The 20848-nt window shown below is 43.1% G+C and overlaps 1 protein-coding gene across 1 annotated transcript in view; it reads left to right on the plus strand.

Annotated features, from left to right (window-relative positions):
* The window catches only part of STT3B (STT3 oligosaccharyltransferase complex catalytic subunit B), a 268786-nt gene that overhangs the window by 237288 nt on the left and 10650 nt on the right, over positions 1-20848 (plus strand). Inside the window, exons 13-15 of the mRNA XM_082258272.1 lie at positions 8467-8640; positions 10725-10838; positions 18071-18283. Coding sequence (XP_082114398.1) covers positions 8467-8640; positions 10725-10838; positions 18071-18283 — 501 coding nt within the window. The remainder of the gene's footprint in view (positions 1-8466; positions 8641-10724; positions 10839-18070; positions 18284-20848) is intronic.

Here is a 20848-nt window from a genome sequence, read left to right on the forward strand (position 1 = left end):
TCTGCCGCGACCATATCTACATGGATCAGTCAGACGGTGGTACAGGCTTATTCTATTAAGGGTCGGAATCCTCCGTTCCCTGTTAGGGCGCACTTCACTCGAGCGCTCAGTACTTCCTGGGCCTATCGCCATCAGGCGTCAGTGGTCCAGGTATGTAAGGCGGCCACCTGGTCGTCGGTACATACCTTTACAAAATTTTATAAGATTGATGTGATGGCATCGGCGGATGCCTCATTTGGCCGCAAGGTTTTGCAGGCCGCAATTTGAGGAGACCGGTGGTCTACCTCTGGTTTTTTTCTGTTGAAAAATTTTTGAGTCTCATTGAGGATGAGCATTGTAAACTTCTAGTTGGCACCGGTTGGGCCTTCTAGATTGGATTTGATTTCCATTTTCCCACCCCTCATTTGTGGTACTGCTTTGGGACGTCCCGAGGGTGTTGAATCACCGAGGACTACGTCTGTCAATGAGCGATAGAGAAAAATGGATTTTTGTAAAATCTTACCGTAAAATCCTTTTCTCTTAGCTCATTGACAGACTTAGTACCCGGCCCGCCCCTCTGTTTTTGAGTTGGGTTGGGTTAAATTCTCTAAACACTGCTTTGTGACATAACTGATTTGCTGTAGCAGGAAGTGAGAGGATATACCCTCTGGGACTGCCCCTAGGGTGTGGCCAGAACGTTTTCTTTCCTGTCTAGTCCTACTCCTGTAGAGGGCAGCATAACCCGAGGGTGTTGAATCACCGAGGACTACGTCTGTCAATGAGCTAAGAGAAAAGGATTTTAGGGTAAGATTTTACAAAAATCCATTTTTTTAGGACTACCCTTTACTCTGCCCATTTTGGGCTGAGGTACCCAAAATCTGTAAGCTTACTTCGGTGGATATGGGGGCGACCCTACCAGCTACCTCATACATATTAACGCAGTGCCACTAAAATGCTACAGATGTTCTGTCACAGCCCAACTGCTCATCCTGGCAAGAGCGTGTGCTTCAGCTCTATAGAAATCAGCGACACCCCACACGATTCAGGTGTGTTTCACCAGAGTTGTTGAAATTTGTAAGATGGAGGAACTGACAGCTTTTCTCTATTGTGAAGAAAAATTGCCTAACACCTAGCTGCTCTGGACAGCCTTCACTTGCTTTTCTTGATGTCCACTCTGAAATCCCCTGCTACTTGAATTCCCCCATATTTCTAGAATTTTGCTAGTAAGGGATCTAGGCAGTACTCTTGTGCCACTATTGGATGGTATCTGTCTCTACCCTTCCCGGTTCTCCCTCTCATTCCTTTCTCCTACCCCATTATTTTAGTTTTTCTGCTTTTTTTTGAATTTTACCCCCAGCTACTCTATGATATGTTAGTGCCCTGGCCAGTTGTATGGCATTTGATTCACATTCATGAATTAGACACTTTGAGTTCTCTTTCCTTGTTATTTGCAAAAATTCATGCATCTTTAGTTCTGGTTGATTGCTTTTCTCATTATGTATGCAGGCTTCATTTTCTTAGGCAGACCTTGCTCTAACCAAGTTGGGGTTCTTCATTTAGGCAAACACATTTATGTCTGTCTTTTTTCTTTGTTTTCAAAATCAGTACATTTTTCTAAGTGGACTTGTCCTGTCTGACTTGGAACAAAAAAAAAATCTCTCCTGGAACATGTACAAAAAAAGTTGCCACAATGTATTTTATAAATGTGTGTACCCACTGGTAAAGTCTGTTGCTGCTCTGACTGATGCATTTTACTTATCACTTGACTTTCTTGAACAAACATATCAAAAACTGCCAAGGAACCTGAAGGTATAAAAACGGTATGTGTGTAGACACATCAACATAGAGTAATCTAGGGTTCAGTAATTTTTTGTCCTGCTCAGTTTTTGACATATTTTGCAGCGGTTTTCAAAATTGGCTCCTCTTCTCAAAGTAGAATCTAAAGTGTCCTCTTCTATAGAATCGAAGTATGAGATGAGAGCAGATCGTCTCTGTGAGTCTCATTGATGAGTACTTGAACTGTAGCAGGAAGTGGTCCTCAACCTTCAGGACCCCTTGGTTACATTGCTGGGACAGGCTATTTTTCCTTGGTTTTTAGTTCTCTCTGCCGTCGTAATGTGTATTTCAGGCAGTGGGTGCTTACTCTGTACAGGCTCTAGGTCTGTCTGTCTTTGGGCTCTTGTTGCACCTCCAGGTATGGGGCTAGTTTGTAGTCTCCCTGAAGTGACTGCTAAACAGTTAGCATTTATTTAATTTCTTCATTCGCCAACTTAATTTTTTTTCTTAATTGGTCAATTTTTATTTTATTTTTTTTTTTTTTGAGATTTTGTTAGACCTAATTGTTGTGGAGTTTGGGGTAGACAAGGCACTGATGAGTTGTTGCAGTCTGCTGGAGTTGTCCTTATTGGTTAGTAGGGTTTCATGATGGTATGAGTTGGGACTGCTGTAGGTGGTCCAGTATAATGGCACCCTCTTCTGTACTACAAGCAGTAAGGGAAATCTGCACAGCGGAGACCAGCAAGCACTGTTGGAGGTGCTCAGATAGACTTGGAGTAGGTGCTTACAGAATTCCAGATGAAATGTTTCTGTAGGGCAGGAGTCCCATTTGGATTGGTCCATGTATGCAACAGGACCCCAAATTTCTCCTCTCGCCTTCCAGGGTGGCAAACTTATGAGAGATGTCATGCTCCTCCCTACCAGAAACACAATCCAATTAACAGCTGTTAAAAGGCCCCACCCTTCCCCTTGTCCCTCAGTTAGATTGCGTTTCCCCACAGTGAAACATTTATTTTTTTCCCTTACCTGAAAAAACTTAGCGTTTTGATGGTACCCCTGTGAGCCAGGTTCAGGAATGCCGGTGAGGGCTGCACTCTACCTGCTCGCCTCCTAAGGCTTCTCACAGGTCGCCCCCGAAGACACTCGCCGTTGGTTACCTGAGTGGTCCCTCTAGGCTGGTGTCCTGCTGAACAGCAGAAGTCTCCTCCATCTTCCGTGCGGCGTCCGGAAGATTCAAATTTCCCTCTGGAAGAGCGCTCTCCAAGCCTCGCTTGAGAACCGGATCTTCCGGTGAAGCGTCAGGGTGGAGCATGCGCGACGCTACCCGGAAGAGGGAAGCAAACTCGGAGGAGACGCCAGACCTGCATGGAAGCTGAGGAGCAGACTCTCAGGCCACAAAAGCCAAGAAATCTGCCAGAACAATGAAGCCTGCCGCAACCCACCTTAGACAAGGAGGAGGGAATATCGGGACAGGCAATGTCGGCTAAACACAGGTCGGAACCAGGTAAGTGAGGTTCCTTAATGCCTTGTTTAGCCAGGAGACTGACGAGGTTACACATCCCCGATGTATCGTACCCAGTAGGACTTACGACTGTCTTTACTAGGGGTATAGTGAAGAGTAGTGCATGTTGTACTCTTCTCTTGCAGTGTCCAACTGGAACCCAGGAGGCCCCTAATATAACACCCCCTTTACCTGCAGGCACTAGTGTCTCAAAAAAATTAGGTAATTGAGGGGAGAGACTACCTAGCTCTCACACTACTCCTTTTTGTTATAAATGCATTAACAAACTGGCTGGTAAAGAGGCCTCTGGGTTAATGAAGGATTTCCTAAAATCCATGCAGGAAGATATGTTAGCCACTATACAGGCTTTCCGTAGCTGTCCCCCTTCCCCAGACTATAGAGTCAACTGAACCTTCCATTAAAGAAGGCCTCTCCTCTTAGAGTTCAGTATCCAAGGCTGGGCCATCTGGCTTAGTGCCAATATCCCAGGAGCTTCCCCCCGGGCCAAGTTAGGGAGGGAGAGGAAGTAAGAGGAACAGGAAAGTTCTCAGGATAGTTCTGGGGAAGAGAGTGGAGTAGACCCTGATAGTGATATAGAGGTAGTTAGTAAAAATAGGAACTTATTTAGTTTGGAGGGTCTGCAAGGACTCCTCCAAGCAGTCTATTCTTCAGAGGAAATTCCTGAACCCCCTAATGAAATTTCCGCTCAAGATAAAATGCATAAGGGGTTGGGGAAGAACCCATCGAAATACCAAATATACGAAATGTAATACCAGTTCACCAATCTCTCAAGGAGTTAATCCTTGGAGAATGGAATGGTGATCACCAGAACAGGGTCTAGTTAAACAAAAATCCTGGAAAAGGAGATTTCACTTTAAAGAGGAGGAGGCAAAGGTTTTTCAAAAACCCAAAATTAGAAGCCCCCCTATCCCAAGTAACAGAGATCAGACCTCTTCTTTGAGGATACGGGGAACATTAAGAATGTTATGGACCGTAAAATAGAGTCCTTGCTGAAAAAGGCCTGGGAGGCCAATTCAACTTATTTAGCACCAGCCCTTGCAGCCACTTGGCTAGAAATGCAAATTCCTGGATGGATAAGCTTACAAAGCACCTGGCACAGGTTACATCCCAGGACTTAAAAGACTTCCTCTCTATTATAGGGAAAGCAGTTGCATACTTAGCAGATGCAGCTGTAGAGTCAGTGGTGGCTTCAGCCAAAACAGGATCTCTTATTAACTCAGCCAGAAGAGCTATCTGGCTAAAAGAATGGGATGGAGATTTTACTTCAAAAGCTAAGCTCTGTGGGCTACCTTTTTGAGGAGTCTCTTTTGATTGGTTCAGGTCTAGATGAGGTCTTTTCCAGATCTTCAGAAAAGGGAAATACATTTTCAACCAAACCCAAAAGGGATAGCCCTAGAAAGAATTTTCGAGGCCCTCAGAGCCAAAATTCTCAAAGGACAAGAAAAGAGCCCATTAAAAGATGGGGTCTTGGAAGAGGTAGGCAAAGAAACTGTTTGCTCTTTGCCTCTTCACCCTTTGGCGCAATAAACAATAAGTGACGCCAAAATCATGGCGGGGGGCAGACTTTGTTTCCCAATGGGAAAGAATTTCAGTTTGCCCGTTTTATTCACCAAACCATTTGAGAAGGCTTTCGCCTACAATTCTCTTCAAAACCACCAGATTCAATAACCTTGACTCATCTTCCCATGCAGGTACAAAAAAGGAAGGCCCTGTTACAGGGAATTCAAACACTAGCAGAGCAACTAGTGATAGTGCCCGTGCCAAAAGACCAACACTTCCAAGGCTTTTACTCCCACGTATTCGTGGTACCCAAGCCCTCTGGGAAGTTCCGTCTCATAATAAATTTAAAAAACCTGAACAAATTTCTAGTATACAAGAAATTCTCCATGGAAAAAATCTTTTCATTACGCAGGAATCTCCAAAAAGATGTGTTTATGGCTACCATGGACCTCAGAGATGCCTACCTGCATGTTCCGATTTATCTGGAACATCAGGCCTTTCTGAGGTTTGCGGTGGTCACCAAGAAAGGGTCTGAGCACTGGCAGTTCAAGGCACTTCCATTTGGCCTTGCGGCTAGCCCAAGAATTTTTACCAAAATTCTGGCAGAGGCAGTAGCTTAATCTCCAGGGAATAGCCTTAATTCCTTACCTGGACGATTTACTGGTCTTCGGCCCTTCCGCAGATCATGTGAATTCAGATACCCAGAGGGTAATGACAATCCTGCAAGACCTGGGCTGGTTAATCAGCCGGGAAAAGTCATCCCTGGAGCCGGCCTAGGTTCAGACTTACTTGGGTATCGGATAGAGTCAAGGATTCAGAGCCTTTTTCTCATGGAAGAGAAGGTGGAAAAAATAGTCTCAGCCGTGAGGACCCTAAAGGAGGCCCCTTCTTGTTCCAAAAGGGGTATTCTGAGGGTCTTGGGACTCATGACAGCCTGCATACGAGTGGTAGTCTGGACGCAGCTCCATTCCAGAGGTCTCCAGTTCTTCCACCTTTTCTCTTGGGACAGGAAGGTAGAATCCTTAGATAAGATAGTGGTCCTCGCCCCCAGGTAAAAAGGTCTCTAGAGTGGTGGTTAAATCCAAGCAATCTAGTGAAAGGGTGACCTTGGGGTCAGTGGAACCCAGTATGGGTCAGTATGGACGGAAGCACCTGGGGGTGGGGGGGGCACATCTAGAGGGTGCTCAAGCCCAGGGCACCTGGGGAAAGGAGGTGGCACAAGCCTCCTCAAACTACAGAGAATTAAAAGCAGTGAGCCAAGCCTTAAAGGCCATCGAAAGTCTCCTACAGGGCAAGGAAGTAAAAGTCTTCTCCGACAATGCTACAACAGTGGCTTACCTAAATCACCAAGGATGCACCAGGTCAAGGCCTCTCTTGAACCTAACCCAGGAAATCCTGACTTGGGCCGAAGGGAGATTAACCTCCCTGATGGCTATCCATATAAAAGTAGAAAACGACGAGGAAGCAGACTTCCTCAGTCGTCATCCCATAAGGCAGGAGGAGTGGGAACTAAATCCCGAGGTCTTTCAGACTCTGGTTAAAAAGTTTGGTTGTCCAGAAGTGGATCTGTTTGCCACCCGGCAAAACAGAAAAGTGGAAAAGTTCCATTCTCTGACACAGGAAAAGGGCATGGTGGGCCTAGATGCTCTGGCCCAAAAGTGACAGTACAGGTTGGCTTATGCCTTCCCACTACTAGTCCTGATTCCTCGAGTTCTGCAAAAGCTCAGTCACTCTCCGCGCCTTCTCCTGATTGACCCATGGTGGCCAAGGAGGGCATGGTTTGCAACCCTAAAGACCTTCTCGATAGCCACCCCCTGGAAACTCCTGAGCGTTCTGGACCTGCTATTGCAGGGACCAATTTTGCACCCAAAACCAGAATTCTTCCAACTGACGGCCTGGTTAGTGAGCGCCAGGTCCTCAGATTGAAGGGTTGCTCAGAGTGATAGATACACTCTTGATGAGCATTAAAGCACTAGGAAAATATATTTGAAGGTTTGGAAAACCTTTTGTACTTGGTGTAGGCAGAAACAAGCTACCTCCACCTCTGTCCCTGTAATCTTGGAATTTTTACAGGATGGGGTAGAGAAGGGTGTGGCGGTTAACACCCTTCGGGTACAGGTAGTGGCTCTTTCGGCCTTTCTTGACGCAAGGATCGCAAAAGAGCCTTTAGTTAAAAGATTTTTGTTACCAAGGGATAGAGCTACCCCTATAGCCAAAAATAGGTTCCTGCCTTGGGATTTAACTAGGGTTCTAGAGAGTCTAACTAGTAGCCCTTTTGAACCCATAGAGGAAGTTTCATTTAAAGTATTAACCTTAAAACCTTCCTGCTAGCCGTCACAACGGCTAGAAGAGTAGGGGACCTACAGGGGCTCTCTGTAAAAGAGCCTTTTATGTTAATCCTGGCAGATAGGGTTATTTTCAGGCCAGATCCATTATATCTGCCCAAAGTAGCATCTTCCTTTAACAGGAAGCAGGAAATAATGCCATCCTTCTGTAATAGTCCTAAGAATGAAAAAGAGAAAAAAAAATTCACTCCTTAGATGTGAGGAGGTGCCTCCTCACGTATTTACAGAAGACCAAGGAGTTTAGAAGATCTAGTCATCTTCTAATTCTCCACTCTGGACCAAGAAAGGGACTGCAGGCCTCAAAGCCCTCAGTCTCTCTAGGTGGATTAGACAAGCCATTACCATGTCTTATGAGGTTTCAGGTGTTCCTGCGCCAGCAAAGCTGAACGCACACTCAACAAGGGCCCTAGCAACATCCTGGGCCGAAAAAGCTGGAGCGTCTTGGGAACATCTGCAATGCAGCCACCTGGTCCAGCCATGTCACGTTTCTAAAGCACTACCGAGTAGAGGTGCGGTCTAAACAAGATCTAGCCTTTGGCCGAAAGGTCTTACAGGCAGTGGTCCCACCCTAAGGTAGGCCTGTGGGTTTGATTTATTATCCTCTCATAAGTTTTCCGTCCTGGAAGGCGAGAAGAGAAAACCTACTGTTGACCGGTAACGGTTTTTCTACGAACCTTCCAGGACGGCAGGGTGTGTGGAAAAAAATGTATAAGGTAGGTGGTAAATACCGAAGTGATTATACATCCCTTGTTTATTGGTTGTGAAAACTACTCTGGTACAACTGAGGGACAAGGGGAAGAGGGTGGGGCCTTTTAACAGCTGTGAATTGGATTGTGTTTCTGGTAGGGAGGAGCATGACATCTCTTATAAGTTTGCTGTCCTGAAAGGTTTGTAGAAAAACCGTTACCGGTCAACTAACTGTAGGTTTTCACTGCTATAAAGAAGTATAGGGTTGACGACACCATCAAAGATTTTAAACCAGACTCTTCTGGTTTTAGGTAAAATTTTCACTCTCTCTTCCCCTTCTCCCTTCCTTTTCTATTTTCTCTCTGTTAAATCATCTCTGATGTGATATTTCATGTATATACATTTTGCTTTAACACTTTTTTGTATATAGAAGATAGTTACCGCCTTTAAATGTTATCTTTGTATATAGATATAATAGCATTACATAATTCCTTTTTGCTTCCTGTCTGCTATAGTAGCAGAGATGAGTCATGTTCAGAGGAGATAAATAGTTTAATTGCTTTCTTTTTTGCTTTCAGTGAACTGGCTGGCTTTTTTGTATCCCTAGATGTTTCTTTTTCAAACATCGACTAATACTACATCTGCATTTTCTTTCAGGTCGGTAAAGCAATGTCTTCAAATGAATCCGCCGCCTATGAAATCATGAGAAGCTTGGATGTAGATTATGTATTGATTATTTTTGGAGGTGTAATTGGCTACTCTGGCGATGACATCAATAAGTTTCTTTGGATGGTTAGGATTGCAGAAGGAGAACATCCAAAAGATATCAGGGTAAGAACATTTTCTGTGTACTTGCCCTTTGAAAGGAAAGAGTTTCTGCCTGCCCTTGTATATTAATAAGCCCTCTAGGACGGGGTTGCTGCATTTTTTTTTTTGTTTGTTGGTGCCTGCTAGCTCAAAAGCTTTATTTTGCAGCACATTCATGTTCAAACATAAAAAAAGGCCTTGGGTATGTACAATATGAAACCATGATTAGTATGGAAATGGTTTATTTACATGTTAACCCTTTTATACCCTTATTTTATTATGGTGCCGCAGTATCAGAATGCAAATCTGTATTTTGAAACATAAACTCCAGGCTCTCCAATAAAAGTGATTTGGATAGCTGTAAAGCCACCCAAACACGTCTACATGAAAAACAAACGTGCTTCCATCGCTCCAACCACACACACACCCTTGTCCGACATCCATTGCAGTCTTCAGGAAGGAGAGCAGAGACGAGAATCCTCAATTTCTCAATATTCCTTTGAGGTACAAACTCTGAGCATTTATTTTTCAGAGCTGTCTGATCCTAAAAAAATACATAATTCCATTCCACACAGATTTCTTAAACCACAAATTAGAATAGTTGCACAGCTTAAAGGGGTTGTAAAGAAGTTTTTTTTTTTATCTTAATGCATTCTATGCATTAAGACAAAAGCCTTCTGTGTGTAGCAGCCTCCCTCAGCCTATCTAATATTTACCTGAGCCCATCTCTATCCAGCGATGTCCACAAGTGCCTTGGCTGTCTGGGACTCTCTCTGCTGATTGGCTGAGACACAATAGTGGCACAATTGGGTCACGCTGCTGTCAATATAACTTAGCCAATCAGCAGCTCAGCGTCTGGATACATGAAGCTGCAGCTCGGCTACCCCCATAGCAAGCTGCTTGCTGCGGGGAACTCAGCAGTAGGGTGGGGCCAAGAGAGTTGGAGAGGGACCCTGGAGGGGGACCCGAGAAGAGGAGGATCAGGACGGCTCTGTGCAAATCCAGTGCACAGTTCAGGCAAGTATAACGTTTATTTTAATAGAGCCTAAAACGAGACTTTACTATCACTTGCCCTATACATTTGTACCACAGCGCACACCAGAGTGAGAAGAATAATTCTAAGGACAGTATTAGTTAACTCAAAATTACCAAAGCTGTAAAGTAAGGGTCGCCTAGAGACCATTTTGGGTATTGCACTTTTTGAAGGCACGTACAAAATTAAATCTTGCCACATCTGGCCTCATCTTTTGTATTTTACAGGAAAATTTGGTGATTTTAAATTTTAACCCTAGTGTACATTAAAATTGAGTGAAAAATATAGGTTTAAGGCAATCCCAAAAAAAAAAAAAACATAAATTCACAATTTAATGCTATGTGTAAAAGAATAAATAAAACAAACAACATGTAAGTAATCAATGCATCAAATATAAACAAACTGTAACAAATTGGTGCATTAAAACCACATATGAAACAAAATAACCACTTCAACAAAAAGTACAACAGTTTATCAAATGTCAGAAAAGTAGAGAGTCCAGACAACCAATCCACCTTGATTCTCTGCGTGAATAATATCTTCAAATAAATCTAGAACAGTGCTCCGTGCCTTTACCACCCTCCAGACAGACGTTCATCACATAAACATGCCTCTCTAATCAAAGATCGGCATTAAAAGCTTGAGATCAGTGGCTGTTCATTCCTGCAGACTTCCCTCCATGGGACAGTAGTTCTCTCCTCTTTTCTCCTCTGTATATCGACCAGACATATTATAAAATAAATAGTTATAAACCCAATAGTCTAAGACCATCAAGATGCAACTTAACAAATAAAAGAAAATCATTAAATAGAAGTAAACAAATGCCTCTCTCTGCATCTGGATAACCACTGTGTGAGATCACACAGCCCTCCTGCAAAGTTCCAAGCCTGCCGCTATGCAACTACTCATCTCTTAATGGCAGAATGGATCAGCATGGAAACACCAAAACCGCTTTAAATTTTAATGCGTGACAGTTGATTGCTTAAATCATGTTGCAAAGATCAGATTTAAAGTTTATTAAAGTATTTGTGTTAAAGCCATAAGCTTTGATCTGGATTTATTTTTCAACTTTTAGGAAAGTGATTATTTCACACCCCAAGGAGAATTTAGAGTTGACAAGGCCGGATCTCCAACTCTTCTAAATTGCCTCATGTATAAAATGTCGTATTATCGATTTGGTGAAATGCAAGTAAGTATAAAATTTAGCACTTACTATCCTTAACAGTACAAGTTCTGTACAGAGCAGAATCCTGTGTTGGTAACCTCAGTGGCTCCAACTGAATGGAAGAATGACTAAAGAGTGCCTGCTGGCTCACTACCTACCTCACTTATTTGCTCCTGTATCCAAATTTTTGATATTTTGTGTGTTTGGGAATATACTGATATACACATTTCAACTAGAATTTAAACTAAACAGAAGGTTGTCTTGAAATGCATTCAGGTTTGTTGATTAGTGGATGTGTATATCTGTGTACTAATCTGCCACTTTGAGAAAAAGGTCTCTCGTATCTCCAAAATGTCAGTAGAATCATTGTTTTTGTAAATTTTTTGCCTTTGAACTTATACTTCAGTAATTATTTGTGGTGGCATTACCGTAGGCCAGACGCTCTCCTGTGTGGCATTAAGGGTTTGGAGCAGGGGATGTTTACAGCAATAAAATCATGAGGGCTCCAGTAAAAAAAAAAAAATTTGAAGAGTTCCCTTAATTTTCTGTCTGGTAAAACGATAGGAAGTAAATCTCTCTAGTGGACTGTTTTAAAGGAGACTTACAGCCAAAGTTTGTTTGGCCGTACTTCTGTGGATCACAGTAGTGCAGTTCATTTTGCACTCCTGTGACCCCTTTTTAGCAGAGAGAGCAGGCTGACGTCAGAGCCGGTCCATGCTCGGGAAGGATCATGACCATATGGTCGGTTTCCTCCCACATGCATGGACTGTCACCCAGCTCAGCCTCTGTGAGCCGCTGAGAGCCTGAGCGGCTGCTCCCATCCCCCACCACAGCCCAGCTGGGGTCAAAGCAGAGAGCAAGTGACTGATAGTCACCAGCTCTTTGCCTCATGCAGCACTGAGAAGCTGGCAATTTAGTGGTGTTTGAATGCTTGGCAGAGGACAGACACACCGTTCCGATACTTTTTTAACCCTTTCCCACTTTTATCTCTACTTTAATTCAAGAGAAACACTTTTGGGTAGACATACAGTGCATCCGGATAGTATTCACAGCACTTCACTTTTTCCACATTTTTCTATGTTACAGCCTTATTCCAAAGGACGCACAGTTAACCGTGCATGTCAGAGCACAAACCAAACCACGAATTCAAAGAAATTGTCTGTAGACCTCTGAGATGGGATTGTATTGAGGCACAGATCTTGGGAAGGGTACAGAATAATTTCTGCAGCATTGAAGGTCTCAATGAGCACAGTGGCCTCCATCATCCGTAAATGGAAGAAGTTTGGAACCACCAGGACTCTTCCTAGAGCGGGGCACCCGGCCAAACTGAGCGATCGAGGGAGAAGGGCCTTAGTCAGGGAGGTGACCAAGAACCCAATGGTCACTCTGTCAGAGCTCCAGCTTTTCTGTGTGGAGAGAGGAGATCCTTGCAGAAGAGCAACTTTTTCTGCAGCACTCCACCAATTAGGCCTGTATGGTCGAGTGGCCAGGCGGAAGCCACTCCTCAGTAAAAGGCACATGACAGCCCGCCTGGTGTTTGCCAAAGGGCACCCAAATTGCTCTCAGACCATGAGAAACAAAATTCTCTGGTCTGATGAAACAAAGATTGAACTTTTTTGCCTAATTGGCAAGTGTCATGTCTGGAGGAAACCAGGCACCACTCATCACCTGGCCAATGCCATCCCTACAGTGAAGCATGGTGGTGGCAGTAGCATTGTGTGGAGGTTTTTTATTGGCAGGAACTGGGAGACTAGTCAGGATCAAGGGAAAGATTAATGCAGCAATGTACAGTGTAATCCATGATGAAAACCTGCTTTAGAGAGCTCTGGACCTCAGACTGTGGTGAATGGTCATCTTCCAACAGGACAATGACCCTAAGCACACAGCCAAGATAATAAAGGAGTGCCTATGGGACAACTCTGTGAATGTCAGAGTGGCCCAGCCAGAGCTCAGACTTGAACCTGATTACATCTCTGGAGAGATCTGAAAATGGCGCTGCCCCTCCAACCTGATGAAGCTTGAGAGGTTGTGCAAAGAATGGGAGTAACTGCCAAAAAATAGGCGTGCCAAGCTTGTAGCATCATACTCAAAAAGACTTGAGGCTGTAATTGGTGCCAAAGGTGCTTTAACAAAATATTGAGCAAAGGCTGTGATTACTTATGTACATATGATTTCGTTTTAATAAATTTGCAAAGATTTCAAACAAACTTCCTTCCCATTATTATGGAGTATTGTTTGTAGATTTTTTAGGAAAATAATGAATTGAATCCATTTTGGAATAAGACTGTAACATAACAAAGAAAAATAAATATGTCAGAGCCACTTTAAAAAGTCAGAAGCATGCAAAGTGTATATATACCAACACCAACTGTAAATGAATAAAAGGTTGCAGCGCTATAAATACAATATAATCAAAGTGATGTAGTGCACAAACAATATATCATACATATGACTATACAAATATAGTCTTAAGTGCCGGTTCACATTTCTGCGATCAGAGATCGCATGTAATTCGGAGCGCACTGCTCCTAAAATTACATGCGATCTATGCGGCACAAATTCAGCCATACAGTTTGTTTGGCTGAATTTGCACTGCAATCGTCCCCAACTCGCACAGGACCCTTTTTTTGGTCCGCAGCAGAATCGGATCGCATTGTGATTCACACTAGTGCAATCCGATTCTGTGCGAACTTTCAGATCGCACTATGATATGCGATCTGATCTGGGGGTGTTGTTAACTTGCAATTGACACCCCCAGCGTATCGCATATGGCAGTGTGAACTGCCAGGAGTGCGGATGCAATGCGGGAACACGCTTTATATTCGCAGCGTTCCCGCATCGCAGAAATGCGAACCGGCACTCAAACTCTGAGTCCAAAAAGTAGAATACAAGGGTGAAAATTATTGGTGTTCAATATTTCTACGATGTGTCACCACGATGATATCCTCCACCCAAAGAAAAAATTTAACTCACCAGAACTCCATGCTGTCTAGATTATAGGACAGCATAAACGCCATTACTGATTGACTCCTTAAAAAGTGTTGGAAAGTATATTCAAATGCAACGATCTCTGCGTTCCTGCGTTAACTGACAGGTATCTTGACGCAGGGTATTTCCACCAATCATAAAGGATGAGTCACCATACATTAGAAAAAAAATCTCAGTGTAGTATTTATTTAAAATCCATAGATAAAATGTATAAAACAAACACTGACTCGCTCTATGATTGAGTGGTCAAATAACTCATGTGACAATTTCACAAAGGTCCATAGAGTACAATAAAGTGCAAGTGGTAACAGTTGAAAAGGCTGCACACACTGAAAGCCGCCACACTAAAAATAGAATGGCGGCTGGACCTCGGACCTACAGTCAGGTGCATAAATATTGGGACATCGACACAATTCTAATCTTTTTGGCTCTATACATGACCACAATGGATTTGAAATGAAACAAACAAGATGTGCTTTAACTGCAAACTTTCAGCTTTAATTACATCCAAATCAGGGGAACGGTGTAGGAATTACAGCAGTATATGTGCCTCCCACTTTTTAAGGGACCAAAAGTAATGGGACAGATTAACAATCATGAATCAAACTTTCACTTTTTAATACTTGGTTGCAAATCCTTTGCAGTCAATTACAGCCTGAAGTCTGGAACGCATAGATCTCACTAGACACTGGGTTTCATCCCTGGTGATGCTCTGCCAGGCTTCTACTGCAACTGTCTTCAGTTCCTGCTTGTTCTTGGGGCATTTTTCCTTCAGTTTTGTCTTCAGCAAGTGAAATGCATGGTCAATCGGATTCAGGTCAGGTGATTGACTTGGCCATTGCATAACATTCCACTTCTTTCCCTTAAAGAAACTCTTTGGTTGCTTTTGCAGTATGCTTCGGGTCATTGTCCATCTGCACTGTGAAGCGCCGTCCAATGAGTTCTGAAGCATTTGGCTGAATATGAGCAGATAATATTGCCCGAAACACTTCAGAATTCATCCTGCTACTTTTGTCAGCAGTCACATCATCAATAAATACAAGAGAACCAGTTCCATTGGCAGCCATACGTGCCCACGCCATGACACTACCACCACCATGCTTCACCGATGAGGTGGTATGCTTTGGATTATGCGCAGTTCCTTTCCTTCTCCATACGCTTCTCTTCCCATCACTCAGGATTTTTTAGATGTTGTTTGGTAAACTCTTAGGATGTTCCAAACAGTTGATTTGGCCACACCTAATGTTTTTGCTATCTCTCTGATGGGTTTGTTTTGTTTTTTCAGCCTAATGATGGTTTGCTTCACTGATGGGGACTGCTCTTTGGATCTCATATTGAGAGTTGACAGCAACAGATTCCAAATGCAAATAGCACACTTGATATGAACTCTGGACCTTTTATCTGCTCCTTGTAAATGGGATAATGAGGAAATAACACACACCTGGCACATATACAAAATGTTGTAATTCCTACACCTTTCACCTGATTTGGATGTAAATACCCTCAAATTAAAGCTGAAAGTCTGCAGTTAACACATTTTGTTTGTTTCATTTCAAATAGATTATAGAGCCAAAAATATTAGAATTGTGTCTGTCCCAATATTTATGGACCTGACTGTATAGTCCAGCACGACGGCTGTTTCACATAACGCGCTTCTTCAGGAGCCCTTTACAATTGGTTTAAATACCCTGGGGGAAGATACCTGTCAGTTAACGCAGAAATTGCTGCATTTGAGAATACTTTCCATCACTTTTTTTTAAGGAGTCAATCAGTACCATGGCGTTTATGCTGTCCTAAAATCTAGACCGCATGGGGTTCTGGTGAGTTTGCAATTTTTCCATTGGGTGAAGGATATCACCGTGGTGACACATCGTAGAAATATTAAACACCAAGAATTTTCACTGTTGTCTACTTTTTGGACTTGTTAGAGTTTTAGTGCCGGTTCACACTAGGGCTTTCTGTTGGTGCCCTATTGAAGCATCAGAACCTGTGAACTGCTTTGTGTTCTCTTGAATAGATGAAACTTAACCCTTGACCTGCCACCTTTATTTGGAAACCTCAAGAACATGAAAGTGAAAGAAAAAAACATTTTCAAATCTATAGTTCTGTCTAAGTGTAGCGCAGTTTGGGACTAGCTTACCATATGGTTAATCTAAGGAAGACACTTGCATCTGTATTGCTGACAATCAGACAGTATAATTAAAGTAATCCACTGCACAGACATGAGTCAGTATTAAACACAGTATAAGCTAACAACATTGTATAACTCAAAAAATGTGCAGTAAATTGTTTTCCGAACGCATTGCAGAAACATTCCCTTGGAAGTGCAGATATAAAATACCAAGAATTGGAGCGCAGTTAGGAGGAATGCAGTGAAAATAAATGGGTATATAAACACATGTTGATAAACTATTTGTGGCTGATCTGCAGTAGCAATTGGAGACTTATTTTACACATGGACTGAAGAGAAGCAATCTCAAGATTAATTTGTTATATAAACCATTGATGGGATTTTTTTCTGGGGCGATTACATAAGTATGACTTTTCCATCAGCCTATAAGCCATCAAGTAAATTCCTATACTGAAGGAGCTATCTGTATCCTTATGCAGATGGTTACCTTAAAGCCCAATTCCGAGCAAAAAAAAAAGTATTCCAATGCAGTGGGGCTGGGCCCCTCACTCAAAGGGTTAGCTGCCCATTTTTGTCTAGGCGTTTGGACAAGGGAGATATGCTTACCTAATCCTTCCATCTCCCCCGCAGTTTTGTGCCGTGGACTGTTCCTGACGCCATGAAGCCCATTGCCCTACTTTGGACGCGAGGGCGTCAGGAACAGTCCACCGCTTGATCATGGAGGAGCGTAATTTTGCTGCTGGAGCAGAGGATAGGATGAGTATAAGCTTTTTGGTCGCCCCTGGACAAAACAAGCAGTTAACCCATGTAGTGCGGGCACAGCCTCACTACAGCCATGGCCAAATGTTTTGAGAATGGCACAAATATTTTAATAAAGTCTGCTGTTTCAGTGTTTATAGACCTTTTTGTCAGATGTTACTATAGTATACTGAAGTATTACACGTATTTCATAAGTTTCAGTCTTTTTTTGACATTTATATTAGGTTTATGCAATACTTGTATTGTTTTTACCCTTTTGAAGACCTCTGCAATTTGCCCTTTCACACTGTCAATCAACCTCTGGGCCACATCCTGACTGATGGTAGCCCATTCTTGCATAACCAATGCTTGGAGTTTTGCATTTTTTTTTTTTTTTTTTTTTTGTTCACCTCTTGAGAATTGACCACAAGTTCTCAATGGGATTAAGGTCTGAGGAGTTTCCTGGCCATGGACCCAAAAAAGCTCTTTTTTTTTTTTTTCTTTTCTCGACCAGTTTTTTTTCCAGATGCCTCAAACAATTCAGGAAGGGGTTTTATCAGAGAAAATTACTTTTACCACAGTTCTCAGCAGTCCAATCCCTGTACCTTTTGTAGAATATTAGTCTATCCCTGATGGTTTTTCCTGGAGAGAAGTGGCTTCTTTGCTGCCCTTCTTGACACCAGGCCATCCTCCAAAAGTCTTCACCTCATTGTGCATGCAGATGCACTTACACCTGCCTGCTGCCATTTCTGAGCAAGTTCTGCACTGTTGGTGCCCCGATGCCGCAGCTGAATCAACTGTAGGAGACTTTCTTGGCCATCCTCAGGCCGCCTTTACACATAAAGTAGAAATTTTTGTTTATGGGATTAAGTTTGTTTTCATGGCAAAGAGGGACTTTGCAATTCATCTGATCAATCTTCATAACATTCTGGAGAATAAAAACTGAGACTGCAGACTTTGCAAAAATTAATATTTTGTGTCATTCTCAAAACTTTTAGCCATGGCTGTACATGGGAAAACTTTTTTTAGGCTTGCAGTTGGGCTATAAAGCACGATACTGAGCAGGTAAATGCACAACATAATACACAATAACGTGCAAACAGTAACTCACGGTAATTTTTCATCCTCCTTCTAAACCTAAAATGTCATAATTGTTCCAAATCCATTAATTTCCTTTCATATTTGCTTTAAATTTTAACCTAGACCGTTGGTTGTCTATAGAGGAAATGCCTGTATTGAATAACACATGCTATATTCAGCGTTCAATGTTGATACGAGTGTTGGTGAGATTTGATATGTATCATTAATTTAACATTCCGCATCATTCCTGAATTATTGCATTCATCCAATGTGAGCAATGTTTGCAACCCTGACTTATATATTTTTTTTTGTTTTTCAGTTAGATTTTCGAACCCCGCCAGGATTTGATCGTACTCGTAATGCTGAGATTGGAAATAAAGATATCAAGTTCAAACATCTGGAAGAGGCTTTTACATCAGAACACTGGCTTGTCAGAATATACAAAGTTAAACCATTAGACAACAGAGAGGCACTGGACCACAAACCAAGAATGACAAACCTTGTACCCAAACAGAAATATTTATCTAAGAAGGTGGGTTATATGTAGATTGAATGAAGGGAAACTTCATTAAAGTAAAAACGAATGCTTCCGGTAAAAAATATTAAAAAGGTCAGTGTGTGACATCGTAGCTCTATTTAATTTGAGTTTGATACATTTTAAGATTTGAGAATGGTTATTTTCTGAATATGCAGGTGCTGTCCTTTTTTTACAAACAAAATGAAAGAAAATTACAGGGAGCAGACAATAATCCAAATAACCATTCTGTATTCAAGACTAAATTTAAAATAAAACTTTATCAACAGTAAATAATGTAAATGGGTAAAGCAGAGTTCATAATTAAGACAATCCTCCAAAGAATCTTTAACAAAGTGTGGTGCTTTGCTTATCAAGAAAAAAAATAATTCAAGCCAAGTCTAGTTTAGATGCTATGCCTAGCGGAAGGGTTTATGGGTAGGAGTCCAGTGCACAAAGTTCCAGATAATGGTTAAAATAAACCAAAAATGCCTATAAAAAAGGGGGTAACTATGGCATGCTAATATGTATGTATTCCGACCCCCTTCACTTTTTTCAATTTCTTTATGTTGCAACCTGATATTATTTAAATTTTTGATGATTTTTTTCTCAATAATCTACACTCAGTACCCCATAATGACAAAGCTAAAACAGAATTTTGGAAATGTCTGAATTTATTAAAAAGGAAAAACCGAATCCTCACAGTGGCTTAAGTATTCATACCCTTTGCATCAACACTTGAAATTTTGCTCAGGTGCCTCCCATTTCTCTTGATCATTGCTGAGATGTCTACATGATTGGAGTTCACCTGTGGTAAATTGATTGGACATGACTTGGAAACACACCTCTCTAAAGAAAAAAAAAAAGTCTTACATGCATACTGTATCAGAGTAAAAGCCATGAAGTCAAGGAACTGCCTGCAGAGCACAGAGGTAGGGTAGTTCTGAAGAATCCTCAAGTAAATTCTACTGCACTGAAGGTTCCCAGAAAGCATAGTGGCCTCCATAATTCTCAAATGGAAGAAGTTTGGCACAACCAAGACTCTTCCAAGAGCTCATGGCCCGGCCAAACTGAGCAATCGGGGGAGTTGTTAAGGGCCTTAGAGGGGTGACCAAGAACCCCGTCGTCACTCTGTCCAATCTCCACACAGGATCGCTGGAGCTCAGTCAAAGTTCCAGAAGGACAAGCGCCACTGCAGCCCTCCACCAATCTGTGCTTTCTGTGTGGCTAGACGTGGAGTAAAACACACTTGTTTTTCTCTTGCGTCCTCTGACGCAGCCACTTCATATTTTCCTCACAAATGGGTAATGCTCTCTACAGGAGTAAGACTAGGCGGTGAAACTCCTAGAAAGTCTTTTCACTAGACACACCCTTAGGGGGGCTGTCTCTTCAGACATTACCCCAGACACACCGTGCCTACTAATCAGTTTCTTGCTGCCTAGTTTAGGAGTAGGACCTAGGTTTTCCCTGCTGGGACTCAGGTCTCAGTTTTTTATTTCTTTGAGAAATGTTTGTTTCTTTTTTCTTTACTATCGCTAGCTAGTGTCAGGGGGATCCTCCTGGTGAACTACATGCGACAGCTGGGCTGGGGTTTCGCACTGGATATTGTAGATCCTTATTGTCTCCCAGCCTGGCCAATGAGCATGAGCAGGTTGTGGTCCACCCAGGCCTCGCCATGACAGAGCCCCGACGGATGGGGACGAGCCTGCGAAAAGAACTTTCGCCGGGACGCATCAACCTGCAACGCCCTAAGTTGCAGCGTACACCTCTTGGCTGGCAGAACCCCCGCTCAGGTTGGGAGGCGAGCTGCCTCGGAGCAGAGCCTCACGGTCCATGGTATGGTGAGTGATAAGCCCCCCGTGTCCCTGGGACAGTTGTCTGTGGGGGAAATGTGGGCCCACTCCTGGAGATGACAGAGCTGGGGTCTCTGTAAGATCCCCCTGGCCTGTACAGGTCCTGCCCTCCCAGCTTCTGATGGGGGCGATGTAGCGGCATCTTAAGCCTGGGGGGGGATGTAGCTTCTCCCTTGTCCTGGAGGGTTCCCTGTGGTGGGTTCCCGCGGTGGCCTTGTTTCCTGGGCTCCTGATGGCTGGCGCTGTTTTCGGCCGCCATTTTGGGTGTGGGCAGCCAGGCTACATCAGTGTAAGAGCAGCAGCCATTTTCTTGCCTTGCTGTGCGTTTTGGCGCCGTTTTAAGGACCCAGTGGACATGCGCATGGAATCACTTTCCCGCCACCTACACTTGGTAGCGGGCTCGCTCCTCAAGCCTGTGTATGCCTCCGTACTGGTTTCTCAGACTGTTGTGGAATGGATTAAGGTGCTTAAAAGCAACTTGCTGGCTGAGTAGGTTTCTCCGACTCTCATTGAGCTCACGGACCGGATGGCCCAGGCAATGGTCTATCTGTGTGATGCGGCACCTGGACGAGGCTCCCCTGGCCGCTAGAGTATCTGCGGTGGGGATTGCCTTTCGCCGCATGGTGTGGCTGAAGAGCTGGTCGGCAGATGAGGCTTCTAAAAAGGCAGTGTCTGATCTTCCCTTTTTTGGGCGAACTGCTTTTTGGTGACTCCTTGGATGAGCTAATCA

The sequence above is a fragment of the Pelophylax lessonae genome (genome assembly GCF_965119305.1).
Source record: "Pelophylax lessonae genome assembly, chromosome: 5".
Classification (NCBI taxonomy): domain Eukaryota; kingdom Metazoa; phylum Chordata; class Amphibia; order Anura; family Ranidae; genus Pelophylax; species Pelophylax lessonae.